This window comes from Oryzias latipes, chromosome 3 (genome assembly GCF_002234675.1).
Source record: "Oryzias latipes chromosome 3, ASM223467v1".
Lineage (NCBI taxonomy): Eukaryota > Metazoa > Chordata > Actinopteri > Beloniformes > Adrianichthyidae > Oryzias > Oryzias latipes.
The window spans coordinates 32,548,214-32,564,958 of record NC_019861.2 but is presented as its reverse complement, the minus strand read 5'-3'; the positions used below and the strand labels follow the sequence as shown (position 1 = coordinate 32,564,958).

Below are 16,745 nucleotides of genomic sequence, written 5' to 3'. Positions count from 1 at the left end.
TGCAAATGAATTAAATGAATAATTTGCTAAAGTTGGAATTAAATTGCAATGGAAATAAAAGAGCCAATAAAGAAGTTGAAAGAACTTAATATCCAACCAAACAAGTTTTCAATGTTTGAATGATATTGATATGTCATTAATTTATAAGCTTTATAAGATTCATTAGCTAACTTAACGAATTAATAAACATTATTCATGTCTAAGATGGTAGTAAAATATTTATTAGCATTATAGATTGTCCTGCAAATACCTGATAGTGTTAATAAGATACATTAACATCTAAAGTCAGACCATTGACTTCAAAGGCCAGCAGAGGCTGTACTTCATCAAGCTGCTGAGGAAGGCCGGAATCAAGCGCAGGACCCTCATCCAAGCCTACAGGGGGCGTCAAACATTTTGTATGAACACAAACCAATTCTAATAGAAAACTGGTTTCATAACGAAACATTATCGATCAAGTATGAAACAGGTGCAGAATTTGTACGAAAGTGTAATATGCCTGTTCCTCCAGCAGAGGGCGCTAACCGTAGATTGGATACTTCATGATCTTCTAACATCTATAGAGAGATCAAAGCAAACCTTCATTTAATCATTTATTCTAAAAGCACACAACTCCTTTAGAACGGAGTCTGGTTATTATGAGTCTGTCTGCGTCCACGTTTCTGCAGAAACTCGACAATCTGGACTGAAGTGAGCTCGTTACCAACGATGGTTAGATCAAAGTCCAATAACGTTTACTTTTTAAAAAACAACAGCTTCCTCCTTGCCCTGCGGTGGCTCCGTTGCCCCTTGACTGTAAACAAGTCAGTGGTTTAAATAAGGGGAGGGGGGGAGCAAAACTCCAGGGCATTAGCCCCGCCCACGTCTGATCTGATAACACTAACGGTAGAACAGATCATAAGTCATTTCATTCAAACAGCTGAGACGTTACTCGTAAAAAATGCTGCGTTTATTCTGTCTATATTTCTCATTTTTCTGCGCCATCAGTTTATCTGAGACTGACTCCAAGTCTTTACCCAGGATGGTGTTTAAAGGAACGGAAAATGGTAGGAAATTATTATTTTTGATTAATAATTACAGGTTTTGTTTAATATTACTATATCATATAATTTTATCACAAGAGTTTCCTTTAAACTTGTCTCATGTTTTTATTCGATCTTTCAAATATATTAGTACAAAAAGAAGCTCGACCTCCAGTTTTGTGAAAACTTATCAAAAGTACATTTAGTGTTTTTAATTTTGTTTTGTTTTTTGGTTAAAAATAAATAAATAAACGATGTGGATCCTAAACTAAAAAAAAAAAAAAATTAAAAGATCAGGACTCCGGTCAGGGTAGTTTAATATTGGAAATGAAGAACTTTTGACAATAACTTCTAAAGTCATCTTTTTGTGTTTTTATTTTTTTTAATTTCATATTTTTTTATGTGTTAGCCTCCAGACAGGTAACTAAATCAATGTATCTTTCCTTTTTTAAGCTTTGTTAGTTTTTGATATTTTAGATTGTAATTTTCTGTCTGTGTTTCGCTTCTGCAGTCGTCATCTGCTTCACTTTTTTCTAAAGTCTTCACTGTTACTTTTATAGTTCAGAATTACGGAGCATAAATTATTTTTGTGCATTTTAAATTGGCGGGACAGTCAGAAACTGACCTATTTCAGTTGCTAGGCAACAGCATCCCCACAGCCCCAACAGGGACCTGACAGTAGGATGAACGATTGGATTACATTTACATTGAATTTATATAAACAAACGTTCTTTACATTATAACCCTGAATGTTGCATCAGTCCTCTTGTTGTTTTTTCCAAAGGATCCACATAAAAATAATAAAATAGACAGAAATTTACCTTTTGTTAAGTTTTCGCAAACTAGGAATCCAGTTTTATTCAAATTGCTGTAGAATATTTGTCGACTGAATCCAGCTTTCAGAATCTTGATGCTTAATGTAGAATCTGATTAGCAAAGTTCCTTTTTTTTGGTTCCTGGCCTCCAACTGACTAACATTTTATTTTGATTCCAGGGTCTGTTTTTAAAAGGTTTCCTTTGCAAGGACATAAAAAACCAGTGAAGATCATCGCAGACACACAACCAGGCATCATTACGTCTGTGGGACAAAAACACCTGACCTTTTTCAACTTCCAGAGCTCTGAGAAGGTGATGGATGCTTCTACAGCTGCAGCAGAGGAGGATTTTGAACAGTGTGACGTGTTTGCAGCAAAGCTTAAAGCTGCACTGAAAACAGCTGTTTGATGTTTCTTTACAGACTCCTCCAGAACAGAAGGTGGTGTGGGAGGAATGCAAAGATAAAGTGAGCCATTCAGGATGATTTGGAGGAAAAAAAACACTTTTGTTAATGTTCAGAAAAATGAGAAATGTTCCTGTTGTTATTCAGGGATGTGAATACAACATCAGTGTGGTTCAGAGGAACGGAAGAGGGTCGACATTTCTGTGTGGAAGCAGCCGTGTGGAAACCAAGTGCTGTGAGATGGTAAGCATTCGGTTTGAGGAACTGTTCCGCCTAATTCCTCCTGACTTTATGAGCAAAACAGAAAGTTTTTGTTGGAGAACCAAAAGCAAAGCCTGTTTCCTGTTATTTGATTATTGATCCTCTTTTTAAAAACATAACATCATAAGACTGGAAATTATGTTGTTTTGTTTTTTTCCCCCTAAACACATGATGTCACCGTCTTCCAGGATTTAACAGCTAATCCTGCAGAAGCCCGATGTTATCCTTCTGAGAGACTCCAACACATTACACAATGCATCAAGAGATTCATCACAAAGGAAGGGGAACATTCGCTCTTTGTTGGCGAGTTTGTTTTTTAATGTCTTGTTTTGTATCAAATTTGCTTTCCAAAATCTTTGATCTTGTGGCTGCACCAGTTGCTCCTGTCTGCATCTAACAGGAACTTTTTCTTCCAGAGTCTGGAAATCACACCAGTCTTTACATGACCTCCTCTGGGAATGGGGAGAACGTCGGCATTCACCGCTTTGGGAGTCAAAGGCTTGCACCCCAGAGTCACAATAAAGGTATTTCCTAAAAAAAGATACCCTAAAGACCTTATTTTACCTTCTTAGTGAAGTGTTTTTTGTTGGTTTGTGTGTTTTTAGAGCAGCATTTCGTGGGTCTGATGCTCAGCAGCAGAGAAGACTCCCTTCAGAACAGAATGTACGCCTTCTACAAGCAGAGAAACCAAGACGCAGACCTTTACAGTGATGAGTGGATCCCCTTTGTGAGCCAGATTTGCCTGGTAAAGCCTGAAAAAATAGAAAAAAATACAGATTTTAGAAGAAAAGACAAAACTGTAGTTATGACCACTGATCCTAACCCAGGGTTTGATCTTTGGTGTTTTAAGGCAGACATCGGTGGCCAGAAGAACCTCCTGCAGAATAAGTGGACCTCCCAGATGAATGCTCGGCTCTTCTGTGGAGATCCAGAGAAAAAACTTCATTTCTCTGAACTGGTGCATGTGGCCACTGTGGATGCAGACAGATGGGAGGAAAGCAAAGTTTATGCTCTCTTCAGGAATGAATGGTAAGACTCCACAGTCAGTGACAAACCTGGATGAAATTACACAAAATAAAAAAACAGTAGATTTGAAAATCAACAGATCCAAACTCGTGTTACCATTTCTGTCAAAGTTTAAAGTTCCTAAAACAAGTCAAATTTGAAGTCAAATCTGTTTTCTTCATCAGCTGATTCTGCAGAAACCTGCATCAGTTCAAGTTCCCTGATCTCTGCTCTTCTTTTGCTTACTGCTGGGTTTTTCTGCAGTCTGAAGTGATTCTTGTCTTGTTTGGGTCTCAACAGTCAGCATGACTAAAATAGAAGTCGCTGCTGATGTCGGCATTCTGTGTTTTCTTTTCTGCAGGGGTGTGAGTGCCGTGTGCATGTACACAGTAGCAGACATTCATGAAGTCTTCATGAAGTCCAGTTTTAAAGAACCCAAATCAGAAAGCAAACTGAACAGGCCTCGGGAGGTATGAAAGTACAACGACTTCAAAACTTTACATCCGTCAGATGATGCTTTGTGAATAAAACCCTTTTTCTTGTATGTTTAGTGTGTTCTTGACAGTTCTAAGCTGGATGGAGAAATCCTAAATAACATAAAGGAGTTGTCAGAGATGGAGCAATGGGTGAAGCCTGTGAAAAACTCTCTCCCACTTCTGGTGTATCGTCACCATTACACTGGGATCTATGTGGACGCTTCCCAGCACAGTGGCAACAGTCCCTACACGGTTATTTTCCTGTCTTTAGGTGAGTAGAACTTTGAACTAGTAGCTTAAAGGTTTTTCTTTCCCATATTGTGCAAATTTGCCAAATCATGGCCGCCTCGTTGCAGGTCTTGTGACCATCCCATAATAATTTCAAAGCTTCCTCTGGATATCCCCGCCGTGTGTTTTGGTTTTGTTAGTGGAGTTTTAACTGGTTTGTTGAGCTGGCCCCTTCATTTTTTGTGACCTTTTTTCCTGCTGTGATGTCACCACCTGGTAAAACATAAACTGAACTATGAACGTGTGAATTGAAAAGCCAAATCGGTTTATTTATAAACCGAGATCATGAAACAAGTTCAGGATTTTAGCTGTGATATCTCATGCTAATGCTCAATGGTTGTGTCCGAGTTCCCTCAGGACTCACTACTTAGTAGGGGTGTGTATCGGCAAGAGTCTGGTGATACGATACGTATCCCGATACACGTCCCACGATATGATGCCTATCGCTATATTGTACGGGAACACATTTTCTGTTTGTAGTTGTGCTTCATGAGTTAACAGCAAGAGATGCTGTAACATGAGCCCAATGATTCATGGGAGATGTAGTGAAAAATGGTAGGGTTGATGCTGACCAGTCAGTGTCATACAGCCTAATTATTTTATGCACTTTTTACTCGATCTGACATGGATTCCTGCAGGAAACTACAACGCTAAACACAATCTGTAGTTGTTATTTTGTCGTAACTGAGAGACTTTATGCACGATGTCAGCACTAAGGAAGTGAGGACGTTAACCACATCTGATTGGTGAGATTGATGATATGTATGATAAAAAACCCCAAGAATTCAGTTCGAATTTATTCATATAGTTCAATATTACAACAATAGTCGTCTAAGTAGGCTTCATATCAGTAATTGTATAAAAACATGAAAACAGTTATAAAATATCATTGGTAATTGCTAAACTGGGCATCCCTGCCCTCAGACCGCCCAGCAGATGGGCTTCATCCAGATTGAAATGGGGGACAAGACGAGCCGAGGTCCACGGCCAAGTAGATTGGCTGAGACAGTTTAGGGCGTCGAACTTCTTCCAAATTGAGAGCGATTGGTTGTGGCAAAAACCTGGTACAGTTATTCTTATCAAAGTGTCTTGAATAGAAATCAAATAAAGCCAAAGAAGAAGTATTTTATGATCTTTCATCCTCCAAACTACTCTCTTTGAAACCTGTTTGTGTTTGGATGAACACAGAGCTGATATTCTGACAATGGTAAATGTTTATTTAGACCAATTAGATGAAATTCCATATTTTTCCAGGGCACATTGCTTTATTCAGCATAATCTGCAGACACGGTGACCTTAGCAGATGCTTGTTTACTTGTTAGAGAAAAAACTGCAGAGTCGCTACTGCATGACGGTTTATTTAAGGCTGTTAGAATTTGCTTTAACTACAGGAACCTTCATACACAGAGCTGTAAAAGAATGAACTTTGAAAAGATTAAGTTATACATTTATGCAAAGCACATGAAAAACCTTGTGATTCTTGATTCTTTTTCCTATTCCATGAGGAACCATCAGTACAAGGTTCCCATAAAACTCTTTTATATTAACAGTTAAACATCCTGAAATAAGGCCTTAGTGATATACAATCTTCTGCTTGTCACGATAGTTGGGTTAGGCTTGTCTTCAGGCCACAAAAACAGTCTTATGATCAAACCCTCGCAAACATCACAATACTGTGTAAACATGATCATTTACCAGTCACATGCTCAAATAATCCACATCCATTATTTTTTCTTTAAAAACGTTTTTACATCGTTCCAGAATTTCCTCATGCACTCGATGCTCTATAATTGAAATAAGTGATGTTGAACTGCAAGTTTGGTTTAGTTTCAAGACACCAAAGTTTGTCCATTTATGGCCATAAAAGCGACGAAGGAACCCAGAAACACTTGAACTTCTCTTTGGTCACAGGTTCCTAAAACTGCTAAAGAAAGGAAGTGATCATTTGCACATCATTAGGTTGAGGTTAGGGTTAAAAAAACACAACCTCTGGGCGATGCAGCAATGTGCGTTTTTGACCACGCCCATTACATGTGGCCAACATATATTTCCATCCGTTTTTGTGCTTGTTCTTTTAGTTGTTTTTTCATTTCCTTTTTTTACTTTTGAGAGTGAATGACATCAGTCGTACAGAAAACCGTCTTGATCTTTGTGATGAAACCATAACTTGTAAAACTCCATCTGCTTTCTCTACAGTCATGGTACTTTTTATTTTTTTATCCAAAGTATGTTCGTTTCAATTATGTAAATGATGAGATAAAGGGGAGGCACACAAATGCACCTTATTGGAATGAGTTAATCATTTGTGAGTCTGTTGTGTAGGATGTCAGACGGGTTTGTATCTTTATCTTCCCCCTCAATTGTGTTTTTCCACAGCTAATGGTGGGATTCACAAGGTGCTGCAGACTGAAAACGACACCTTTCTCATTTCTGAGTACCGACCCTTTGACAATCACACCCACATTGGCGGCTTCTTCCTCCACCCCCCCTCGGTGAGTAATTCATCCCTTCCCCACATCAGCATCTTCTCCTCCACCAAACAGGTGAGCTGGAAAGCGTGTTTTCTTGCAGAAGAAGCTGTACGTGAGCTCAAGCAAAGAAGTGGTTGAGGTGGATGTGGTGAACTGTGAGCATTATGGAAACAGCTGTGAGGACTGCGTCCTGTCCAGAGATCCTTACTGCGGCTGGAACAACAACCGCTGCACTGCAGAGACACGGTAGCTAATGCGCCGCTGCTGCTCTCTCACTTCCTTCACTACTCACTACATACTGCATCACTACATATGAAGAAAAGTCTAAGGTCATGTCCGAATTCCTTCCCTATTCACTACACACTGCACTATATAGTGTGTTCAATATTTTGCAGTGCGGTGCTCACTAGATTAGCAGATATAGACCACAATGCATTGCATTGGAACGATTTTTCAAGTGAAAAAAACGTTTTTTCATTTATTCATTTTCATCACAAAAGTGGATTCATGAACAGTTTTCGTTAAATGTTTGTTCTGATTAGGTCTTTACTTCAGGAAATCTATGATATCTTATTTGTCGTTTAAAAAAAAAGTAGTGACCACGGTGTCTGAATTGCTTCTAAAATCCAGGGCAACAGATAGTCTGACAGTATATAGTTTTTTAGTAGTTAGAGAGGAAGGAAGAATTTGAACATAACCACAATCTGTAAAGGTTACACAGCACCTGAACTTTAGTTATGAAATGTTTGAAGAGCAACAACTGCTACAGCTAGATAAACTGATATAACTGCTCTGAATCAAGTGCAAACTAAAGCTGTCAAAGATAAGCTGTCAGTAGCTGCGTTTCCTTTGACTATTACATTTTGTAAATTGGATTTTGGATGATAAATTCACCTAATGGAAACACAGCAGTTTCAAAAAACTCATATCTATCAAGAAAATGTTTTTTGGGCTTGGAAGAGGTGGTTTTTGAGGCGTATGTCGAAATTGACATAGTTGGCAAAACTGCAATGATCACTATTTATGTATTAAATGAGCATGACGGGGTATCACCAGTCATTTCCAGAATCGATTCGATTCTCCAGAGTCCGGATCGATTCGATTCACAATTTTTTTCAGTTCTTTTAATCCACTCAATTTAATACGAGTCCATTCAACTTTCAATTGTGCAAATGTGAGCTGGCACCTGTGCTCAGGTGAGTGTCTGTGTTTGATTATGGATCGTAGAAAGTAAAACTTTAGTCCACATTCAAAGACAAATTGATTGAAACGGTGATTGGCACTCTTGCCTCACAGCAAGAAGGCCCCGGTTCAAGTCCCAGCTGGGGGACCTGAAACAGACCACCGATGGGGGACTTTACTGTGTGGAGTTTGCATGTTCTCCTCGTGCATGCATGGGTTTCCTCCGGGGACTCTTGCTTCCTCCCACCGTCCCAAAACATGCTTCATAGGTTCATTGGTTACACTAATTCGTCCTTTAACTTCATTTGGTTTAGCGTTAAGCAAGTCATAAGAGTTTCACCCTTTCACAGTTTCCTTTTTTTTAATCACTAAAGTATTTCCAGAGAAGTATGTATGTGTAAATATGTGTCGGGTGAAAAGTAAACAGGATGTTCTGACTGACTCAAACACTAAATCCTCACTCTGTGACTAAGAAAGTTGATTTTTTTTGGATGACTTCTTGCATAATTGAGGGTAATACAGCTTTAGAAATCCTTCCCACCCTCTTTTAGGAACATTGTTGCGTTGTTCATCATTTTCATCATTTCCTGCTTGATTCAATAAAAACATAAAACGTTATGAAGTAACTCAGATGAGAGCAGAGTTACTCATGGAACTGGAAAGACCAAGGGGCTTCAAACGCCCCTCAGCAATTAACATAAACTCCCCGTCTTAGTGTCGGGAATTTTTGAACAGTTCAGTGTTTTCAGGTTTGAACAATTGTTTCCTTGATGTTAAAATGAAATAAAAGAACCTCAAAGTTTTTCCAAAAAGAGAACAATCCGTTTCTTCTGACACATTGTGGAATATTCTGGAACGTCACGGTTCAACCCTAACCACTGACTTAACACTTCAACACTTGGCCAATGCTCTATTTAGCAACAGCGTTGCCTCCTAACCCCAAACAGGATATGACCTCATAAATGTGTGAGTGCAAAAACCGCTAATCTACGTGCAGCACAACCCCCCCCAAAGCCTCACACACCCTGTGTGAGTGGGCAAAATAAGGGGCCGCTCAGGGGGCTTATTTCTGTATTGAGGCAGTCCTTCCCTGCAGACAGTTCTGTTGAAATGAATATTCTGAATGTCTGAACGCACAAACTTGTCCAACATTCCGATGATTGAATATGATGCAGTTATACTTCACATTTATCTTACTGCAAATTCATTGTATTTGTTGTAATGAATCTGTTGGTTTATGGAGATGACTGAGTTGTCTTTGTTCTCGCAGAGACCCTCAACAGAAAATGATCTCAGGAAACTACAAAGGATGCTCGCGGAGATCGAGGTCTGCTCGCCTCGCATCAGGTACGGACATTTCTAGAAGCCTCAGTGACCATAATACTGCCTCTATCATTTATGAAAAGCCTTAAAACTAGAAAAGGGAAGAGGAATAAAAATAAGTGGAAATGACTAACAGGCTTGTTAGACTGTTACATAGTGCACTAAATAGGACATAGTGCACTAAATAGGACATAGTGCACTAAATAGGGTGTTCTCCATTTTGTAGAGCTGTTGAAAACTACAACTCCAAAATCCAGTACCCTAGAAATTTCCCAGAAGTCTCTGCAAAAAAAACACGGTGCATTAATGCTCACTAGATTAGCGAATATAGACCACAAAGGATTGCGTTTAAACAATTTTTGTGAAAAAAAAATGTATTTTTCTAATAGACCATCCATGCTTTTTCAGTATTATGGAGAAGGGAGGGAATTGGGACAAAGCCAAAGACTTTTCCACAATCCACACCACTTCATGTTGGTTGTAGTTAGATCTAAAGTTCATCAGTCTGCAATGTAGCCTACATTTCTGAAAGAAGAAGCAGTTCTTTAACTTCCTGACGGTCTCTTTCTATGTTAAACTCAAATCAGGGAATTTAGCCACAAGTTCTGTTGTCGATGAAAGACAAGCCAAATACAAACGTAATGAGCTACTGGACAAAACTGTTATCAGATGATATCATCTGAGAATTTTCCATTTGAGTTTTGTTTACACTTCCTCTTGTTCAGAATCCGCCCCCAAATGCAGCGTTACTTCCACAAATCCTAAAAATAATTAACTTAAGTTCATAGACTTATCAGAAATTTACCCACTTTCATTTGCTCAGTAGCACTGTCATCCAAGATAAAGATAACATTCAAGAGAAGATGACTTTGTTTTCTAAGAAGAGTATTTTTATCATTCAAGGAAAGAATAGACCACAAATTCCGTTTTAGAAACTCTGCAGAGCGTCATCGTCCAGCTCGTCGTGTTGGTCAGAATCGGCTGCTGAGGCCTCAAAGCTTTTATCCAGACCGATCTGAACAGTTTAGAATCTGTTCTACCCCAGACTGTGTTAAATGGTCAAACTTTATCAGAGTGTCATTGTGTCTGTCCTGATATTCTGAACAGACTTTCAGGCTTTAGTGTTTAAACCTTTAACTGTTGTTCTTTGGGCCTCATTTTGAAGCTCACCTTCCCTTAGGTAAAGAAAACACAACCCGTTCCTGATTAAACAAAGCCATAGCAAAGATTTGTCTTAATGCTTCATGCCTCTTTGTTTTTCTTTAGAAAAAGAGGACATCAGCAAGGTCGTTCTTCCCTCTGGGTCCAGATATTTCCTGCAATGTCCCGTGTCTTCCCTCCATGCTGAGTACACCTGGGTGACCCCCAACTCCAGGAAGTCCTGCAGCCCAAAGGAAGACCAGTGTCTGCTGCTGATCAAAAGCATGAGCTCCCAGTATGACGGAGATTATGAATGCAGGTCAGAGGAGATGGGCTACAGTAAAGTGGTGGTACAGTACCAGCTGAGGAGCACGGCGCCGGGCCGGACAGTGGCGACCGGGTTTGTGTGGGTTTGTGTGGCTGCTGCACTGATGGGGAGCTTCAGCTGGTGATGATCTCCAGCACTATGGGGAAAAAAGTCAGATTTTAAAAATATAAATGTAAACAAAACAAAGTAACTCTGCCAAAGTGAGTGGATCACTTAGCCAGTCCCAAGCCTGGATAAAAGAGGAGGAATTATTTTGTTTACCGTATTATTCGGAATTTAAGTTGCATAGTTTGGCCAAAGATGTAACTTATACTCAGGAGCAACTTATTTGTGATTTTGCAAAACATAAATATTGTCTCATAAATTAGTTATTTTGCCACTAACTACTTACTGATAGCAGTAGGTAGTTTGCTACTGATAGCAGCGCAGAAGAAGAAGCTCCGTCCAAAACAAACATGCAAGACAATCTGATCATTTTCCTGAACTTAATAATTTTCTCATTTGCATCGAGACATCATCATTGTTTGTTACTTTTTTTTTTTTATCTTTCCTTGGACGTATTAGTCAGTTAGTCATCAAACTGGGTCCCAGAGATGCAGAAGTGCCGCTGAAAGCGGTGGCACCTTTTTAACAGTGAAGCCAGACACAGAGACGAGTTTATCGATGCTTTTATGGAGCTCTTCAAAATAATAACCTGATCTCTCTACGTCATTAGCGTCTTCCGTCCATCAATGACATAAACCTTCAATGCTTCCATGTAGCGATCAGGCTAAAAACGACGGTAGCTCCTCCCACACGCGTCTGGGGCGTCTACCTTATGAACACATTTTTGGACAAGCATTGAGGATCGAGTTTGATGGACATCAAGAGAATCGTGTTTGGTGTACAATGAAGCAGTGTTACGCCAGTATTATGCACTTCTCGGAGAAAAGTGCGATGATTCTGAACAAATCCGGCAACTTATAATCTGGAGCGATTTATACTTTGAAAAATATTTTTGTATAATATATTTTTTTGCCATTTGGAGACTTTTCTGACCGGGATGTTGTTGACGCTGCTGCCCTCTAGTGGTCACAGATTACAGTACAGCCCAGTCAGTTAAAAGCAAGATTACTGTCATGAATTTACTGAAAAAATGTTTGTTTTTTACTCTGAAGCTGTCACATTGTTGCTGCAAATCTAAAGCAGAAATGAATCTTCTTACCTGCTCTATTCTCAGTTACATCACATTACAGCCCGGCACCTGTCAGTCAAAATAAGGTCTTTTTTCTTATAGTTTCTCGCCCCAAACATCACAATTTCAGCAGGAATCTGAGGCGCTCTGCAGTGCAGCAGCCAGACATTTCGCTGTGAACTGCAGTTCTGGTTGATGCAGTTTGAAATCAATTTGTTTGTGCTTTGCAAATGTTTGTGTTGTTGATATACTAATGTGATGCATAACCTGATAATTTTTGAAAAAGAAAGTCACAGACTACCTCACTACCACATCCAGCTCAGGTTTTTATGCTCTTGAATGATTTTTGCATCATGCGGTGTCATAAAGTTGCACTTTAACTTGTCTTTTTTCATGTGACTGAATGCTTGAACATCCTGATTGTACCAACGTTTCCCATGAAGTAAATGATTTCTTATGATTTCTTTTGAAGTACATGAATCAGAATGAAAAACAAAGTAAATAACTTAACCAAAGAAAATTGTTTCCTGAGCTTTAATGTGAAATAGCTATATTTTTGGTCAGCTGTTGGCAATAATGTACATATGTCATGTGTTTTACTGGAACTTTAGCCATGTCAAATGCTTAGTTTGAACAGTTTTTATCACTTCATTAAATTTGTGTAAAGCTTTTTGTTGTTGTTTTATTTAAAGTTGGCATAAAACTGGCAAAAGTGTTGGATAAATGATTTCTGTGTTGATGGCAGCAGTTTGGAATCATTGAATCAGTTTAATGATGCAGCATTTGTAAAGGAAAATGTGCAGCCAGAAAAAATAGATTATTTTGTAATTTCATCGTTCTTTTCTGTGCTGCTGATTCTACACTGTATAAAAAAAAGAGATGACATCACAGCGGGAGGAGCCGACACAAAAACATAATTCACCCAAAAGAGTTTGTTAAATCGAATAACAAAACCAAAACAACACGTGTTGGGGATATTCAAAGGAAGTTTTGAAATTATTATGGGATGGCCACAGAACTTACAACTTGGCCTTTTTGTGGGCAAGTCTGAAAATTTTTTTTTTACATTTGATCACAATATGGGAAAACACATTTTTTATTTTGAGTGATCTTCATAAAATGTGACAACCATAGCCAAAGTTTGGTTGACCTTTGACCTCAGGAAACTGTGGCCATCTTGAAATTTCCCCAAAAAACATTTAAACTTCCCCCTAGGGATTTCAATCGATCCAACTCCTCGAGCATCACTGGGAATCTACTTGGGGAAGAAATGTTGGTTTTAAAGTTTGTAGACTTTGTAGCGCTCGCAAAAGTGGCGTTCTCCTGTTGCTCGGATATTTTTTTGTTTTTACCCAAGAATGATAATACATGAATCGTTGGCTGAAACCAAACGATAACACACAATATGAACATATTAGGTATGTGGGGGTGGTTAGCAAAAAAAAAACCTCTGTTGCCGAGGAAATTCAGCAGAATCCATGTTTTGCGGATTCTTCTAAAAAATTACATAGACATGTTCGTCATCCCAAGACAACAACAATATAAAATGGTTGCTGTGGAAGTAAAACCAAAAGAAAAGCCACCATTTAAAAATAAAAGCGGAATTTGTCACATGCCTCAGGCCACACCAAGCCACTCGCAGCTTTATTTTGAAATGGTTCTGCAGTAACCCTTGTGCTATCCTAGGCACTTTAACATTGGGAGTTGGGTCATCTAGACCCACTAGACAGTGCGCTGAACCTTTTTTCTTCAATGATTTGTGATCTTCACTGGTGTCCATGGATGACATGAAATCTTTCCACCTTTGTCATGGTAGGGAGAACACGTCAAAGTAAGGGTGGGGTCATCTAAGATAGCACAAGGGTTAATCTGACAGAGAGATGTCCTGCAGGTAAAAACAAGAATAAGCAAAAGAACATCGTCCACAGCTTAATCACTCAAACATTCAAGTAATGGCAGGTTTCCTGCAGCACCACAAGAAATCCCATTAGAACAGCGTCATATCTTCCTGTAAACTTAAACTTTTTAAAACAAAAAAAACAGCTGATTTTGCATCAACATTAGTGGAGAATCTGTTCAAACCCTCAATTTGACATATCTGACATATGAAGCTCAAATAGGAAACGGCTGAAAAATAGACACAAACAGAAGTGAGATATAAAGTAAAACTTTATCATGACATACAAGTTTAAAGCCCTGAGAACCATGTCTTTTATATTAACTAAGAAGAACAAAACTGAATGTGTGAAAAACCACTTTGGAAAAGTGCTCCTCTTAAATACAATCAGCACAAACCAGTTTTTTACAAGCATTCGTGTGTTTTGTCCCCTTTTTTTTTTGTTTGTTTTAATCAAAGAGAAAACTAGAATATCAGTAATATCATTATTATCATGTCCATAATAACAATACAAAAATATGCACAAACCCCACAGCTGAATTAATATACGGAGCATTGTACAAGCCAAACAACATAAACTTGATAAATGAGGTATTCGATAACCACTTGCATATGCGCCTGCTTTTACACAGATCAGGTTAGTTTTTAAACATAATTTACTCAACAACAAAAAAAAATCTAAAAGTTTCTGCAGACTTCCAGCTTCCTGAGTGACGAGGCCCGGCCTGCAGCAACCCACCACAGAAACCTGAAAAATGCAAGAGGAGACGCCGCCCCCCTCGCCATGCAGCCTCGAGGTATTGTTGTATGACACAGGCATGACACATCACATACAGTACACTAATCCACACATTTCTGCAATAGGATGCTGAGGCCCGCTCTGATCAGCAGCGGGCCTGAGGCGGCGCTGGGGAGCTCCCACTTCTTCTCGATTTTGTTTCTTTATCGTGGTGTACTTTTAAAAATAAAAACACAAAAAGATGCAGCATCGCCATCTGCAGCTTCTTTCAGGTTATTACAAGTCAGAAAAGTATGAGGGGAAAGTTATAACTGTTCCGAAAAACCAAGGTCCACCAGGACAAGAAAGCTAAAAAAAAAAAAAAAAAAAGAATAAATATCAAAACCTCCAGCATGAACTGGTGAAATGAACTCTGAAGACCAGACCAGATCTCACCTGCAACTACTTAAGGCAGCATCTATTCATCACCTTTATAAAATACATTTCTTTTTGTTCCTTTTTTCTTTTTTTTTTAGTTTTAATCAAAAAGGTTGTAAAGAGTGAGCTGAAAGGATTTCCGCAGCGCTCTCCAACCCTCAGTTATAAGCTGCGAGACCAGACGGCTCGAATACAATCAAGTAAAAACCAGCTGATCTGGCAGGTAAAAGCCTCACATTCAACACAGGTAAAGCTAGAAGCTCCGCCCTCAGCCGGAGCTCCGGAAATGCCTAAAAAATAAAAAATAAAGTTCCTTTAAAACGGTTGTAAAGTTTTCTGGGAAGTAAGACATGAAGCTTTCTGAGCAGGCCCATCATGGTTTGAATGCATGTCCTCCCCTCCTGACCTTTCCGGAGGGACAGGAAGTGGTTCCAGGATTGTACGGAGACCCGGCTCGTCTTTGGTAAATAGCTGTGCAATAACCAGGAGGAGGATGACGCCATGATACTGGTCACGTGATTGTACACATGCATATGAACTGCAGCGTCCGAGTTCAGAGAGAAAATAACTCTTCTGTTCCTCTTTTTTCAACATAAAAGAAAAAAAAAAAATATATATATATATATATATATAATAAAGAATAACCCCTCCCCGTCTTAGACAACAACCCCTCCCATCCAAAAAAGAAACAAGCGCGATACAGGTCCTACAAGCAAATACAGACGATAGCAAAGCCTTTTCCCAAAACGTTATCCCCCCCCCCGCAGTGTGGGTCCATGTCAGTTTCAGTTCAGGCAGGACTTGTGGCGCCGAGTCCGGAAAGCTTTTCAGCCGAGGTATGTAGTGTGGCTCCCCGCAGCAGAGAGTCTGATGAGGTATTCCTGAAAGCAGTCTTGTGCATTTGTCACCTTTCACACCGACAGTGACTCCTCGCCGTCCTCGCTTTGCTTCCTGAGAAAGACAACCCCCCCCCACCCCCAAATCCACCCCACCCCACCCAGAGCAGAGAAGACCCACCGCCGAGGTGGAGGTCCCGCCCTGACAGCCACAGCTGGAAGAACGAAACCAAAGACATTAAAAAAAAAAGAAAGTGGGGTGGGAGCCTTAGGTGACCCAGTGTCACCCGTTTGTGTGTGTTTGTGTGTTTGTGTAAAAGCGGCTGTTCCCCAAAAATCTGTGCGCTAAACTGAACTCTAGACCTTCGCATCGGGCCGCCAAGAGGCCAGCTGGGACATGAGGTATTTATCTCTCTGCTGATCCGGAGCATCCAACCGTTCCTCCGCGTGACGAAAGACAACCGCCGCCGAGGGGAGGGGCCTATTGCTGTCAAGGTGGCTGCTCTGAACATTTGGTTCTGGTGACGAGAGAGTTTTACCCCCCCGACTTCCCCCAATTGCAACGAGGTCAAAAAAAAAAGAAAAGAATACAAAAATAAAGTTCGATTCAGGTTAAATATACCATAGCTCCTGAGGTAAAGACACCACTGCAGGTTACTTGATTTGAGGTATGTAAAAAGAGAAAAAAAAACAACTTTAAATCATTTCTAAAACACAAAATCAAGAAGACAACAAAATGGCAACCAACAAACAAATTGTCCTAAAGATAAAACTTTTCAAGTTCAGTTGTGAATACACCTGTCAGTGGGTTTTGGCTGAACTGATTGTGTCTAGCATGTGTGTGAGGTTGATTCGTTTGTGTGTGTGTGTGTTAAATGCATAGCAGTTCTTGTGTTTCCACGCAGAATTTTCTCGGGCTCTAGTTTCATAATCGGACAGCCAAGAGGTCGACAGGTTTGATGAGGTA

At 39.6% G+C, this 16,745-nt stretch overlaps 1 protein-coding gene across 1 annotated transcript; it reads left to right on the top strand.

Annotated features, from left to right (window-relative positions):
• The first annotated feature begins 809 nt into the window (after positions 1–809).
• On the top strand, positions 810–12,559 carry LOC101164044 (semaphorin-7A). Its single transcript, XM_011493980.3, has 14 exons — positions 810–1,046; positions 2,017–2,150; positions 2,260–2,304; positions 2,389–2,484; positions 2,691–2,805; positions 2,919–3,026; positions 3,108–3,247; positions 3,353–3,531; positions 3,869–3,977; positions 4,059–4,254; positions 6,648–6,763; positions 6,843–6,988; positions 9,195–9,271; positions 10,514–12,559. The coding sequence occupies exons 1-14, from the start codon at positions 941–943 to the stop codon at positions 10,837–10,839; spliced, it is 1,893 nt and encodes a 630-aa protein (XP_011492282.2). The 5' UTR covers positions 810–940; the 3' UTR covers positions 10,840–12,559.
• The last annotated feature ends 4,186 nt before the right edge of the window (positions 12,560–16,745 follow it).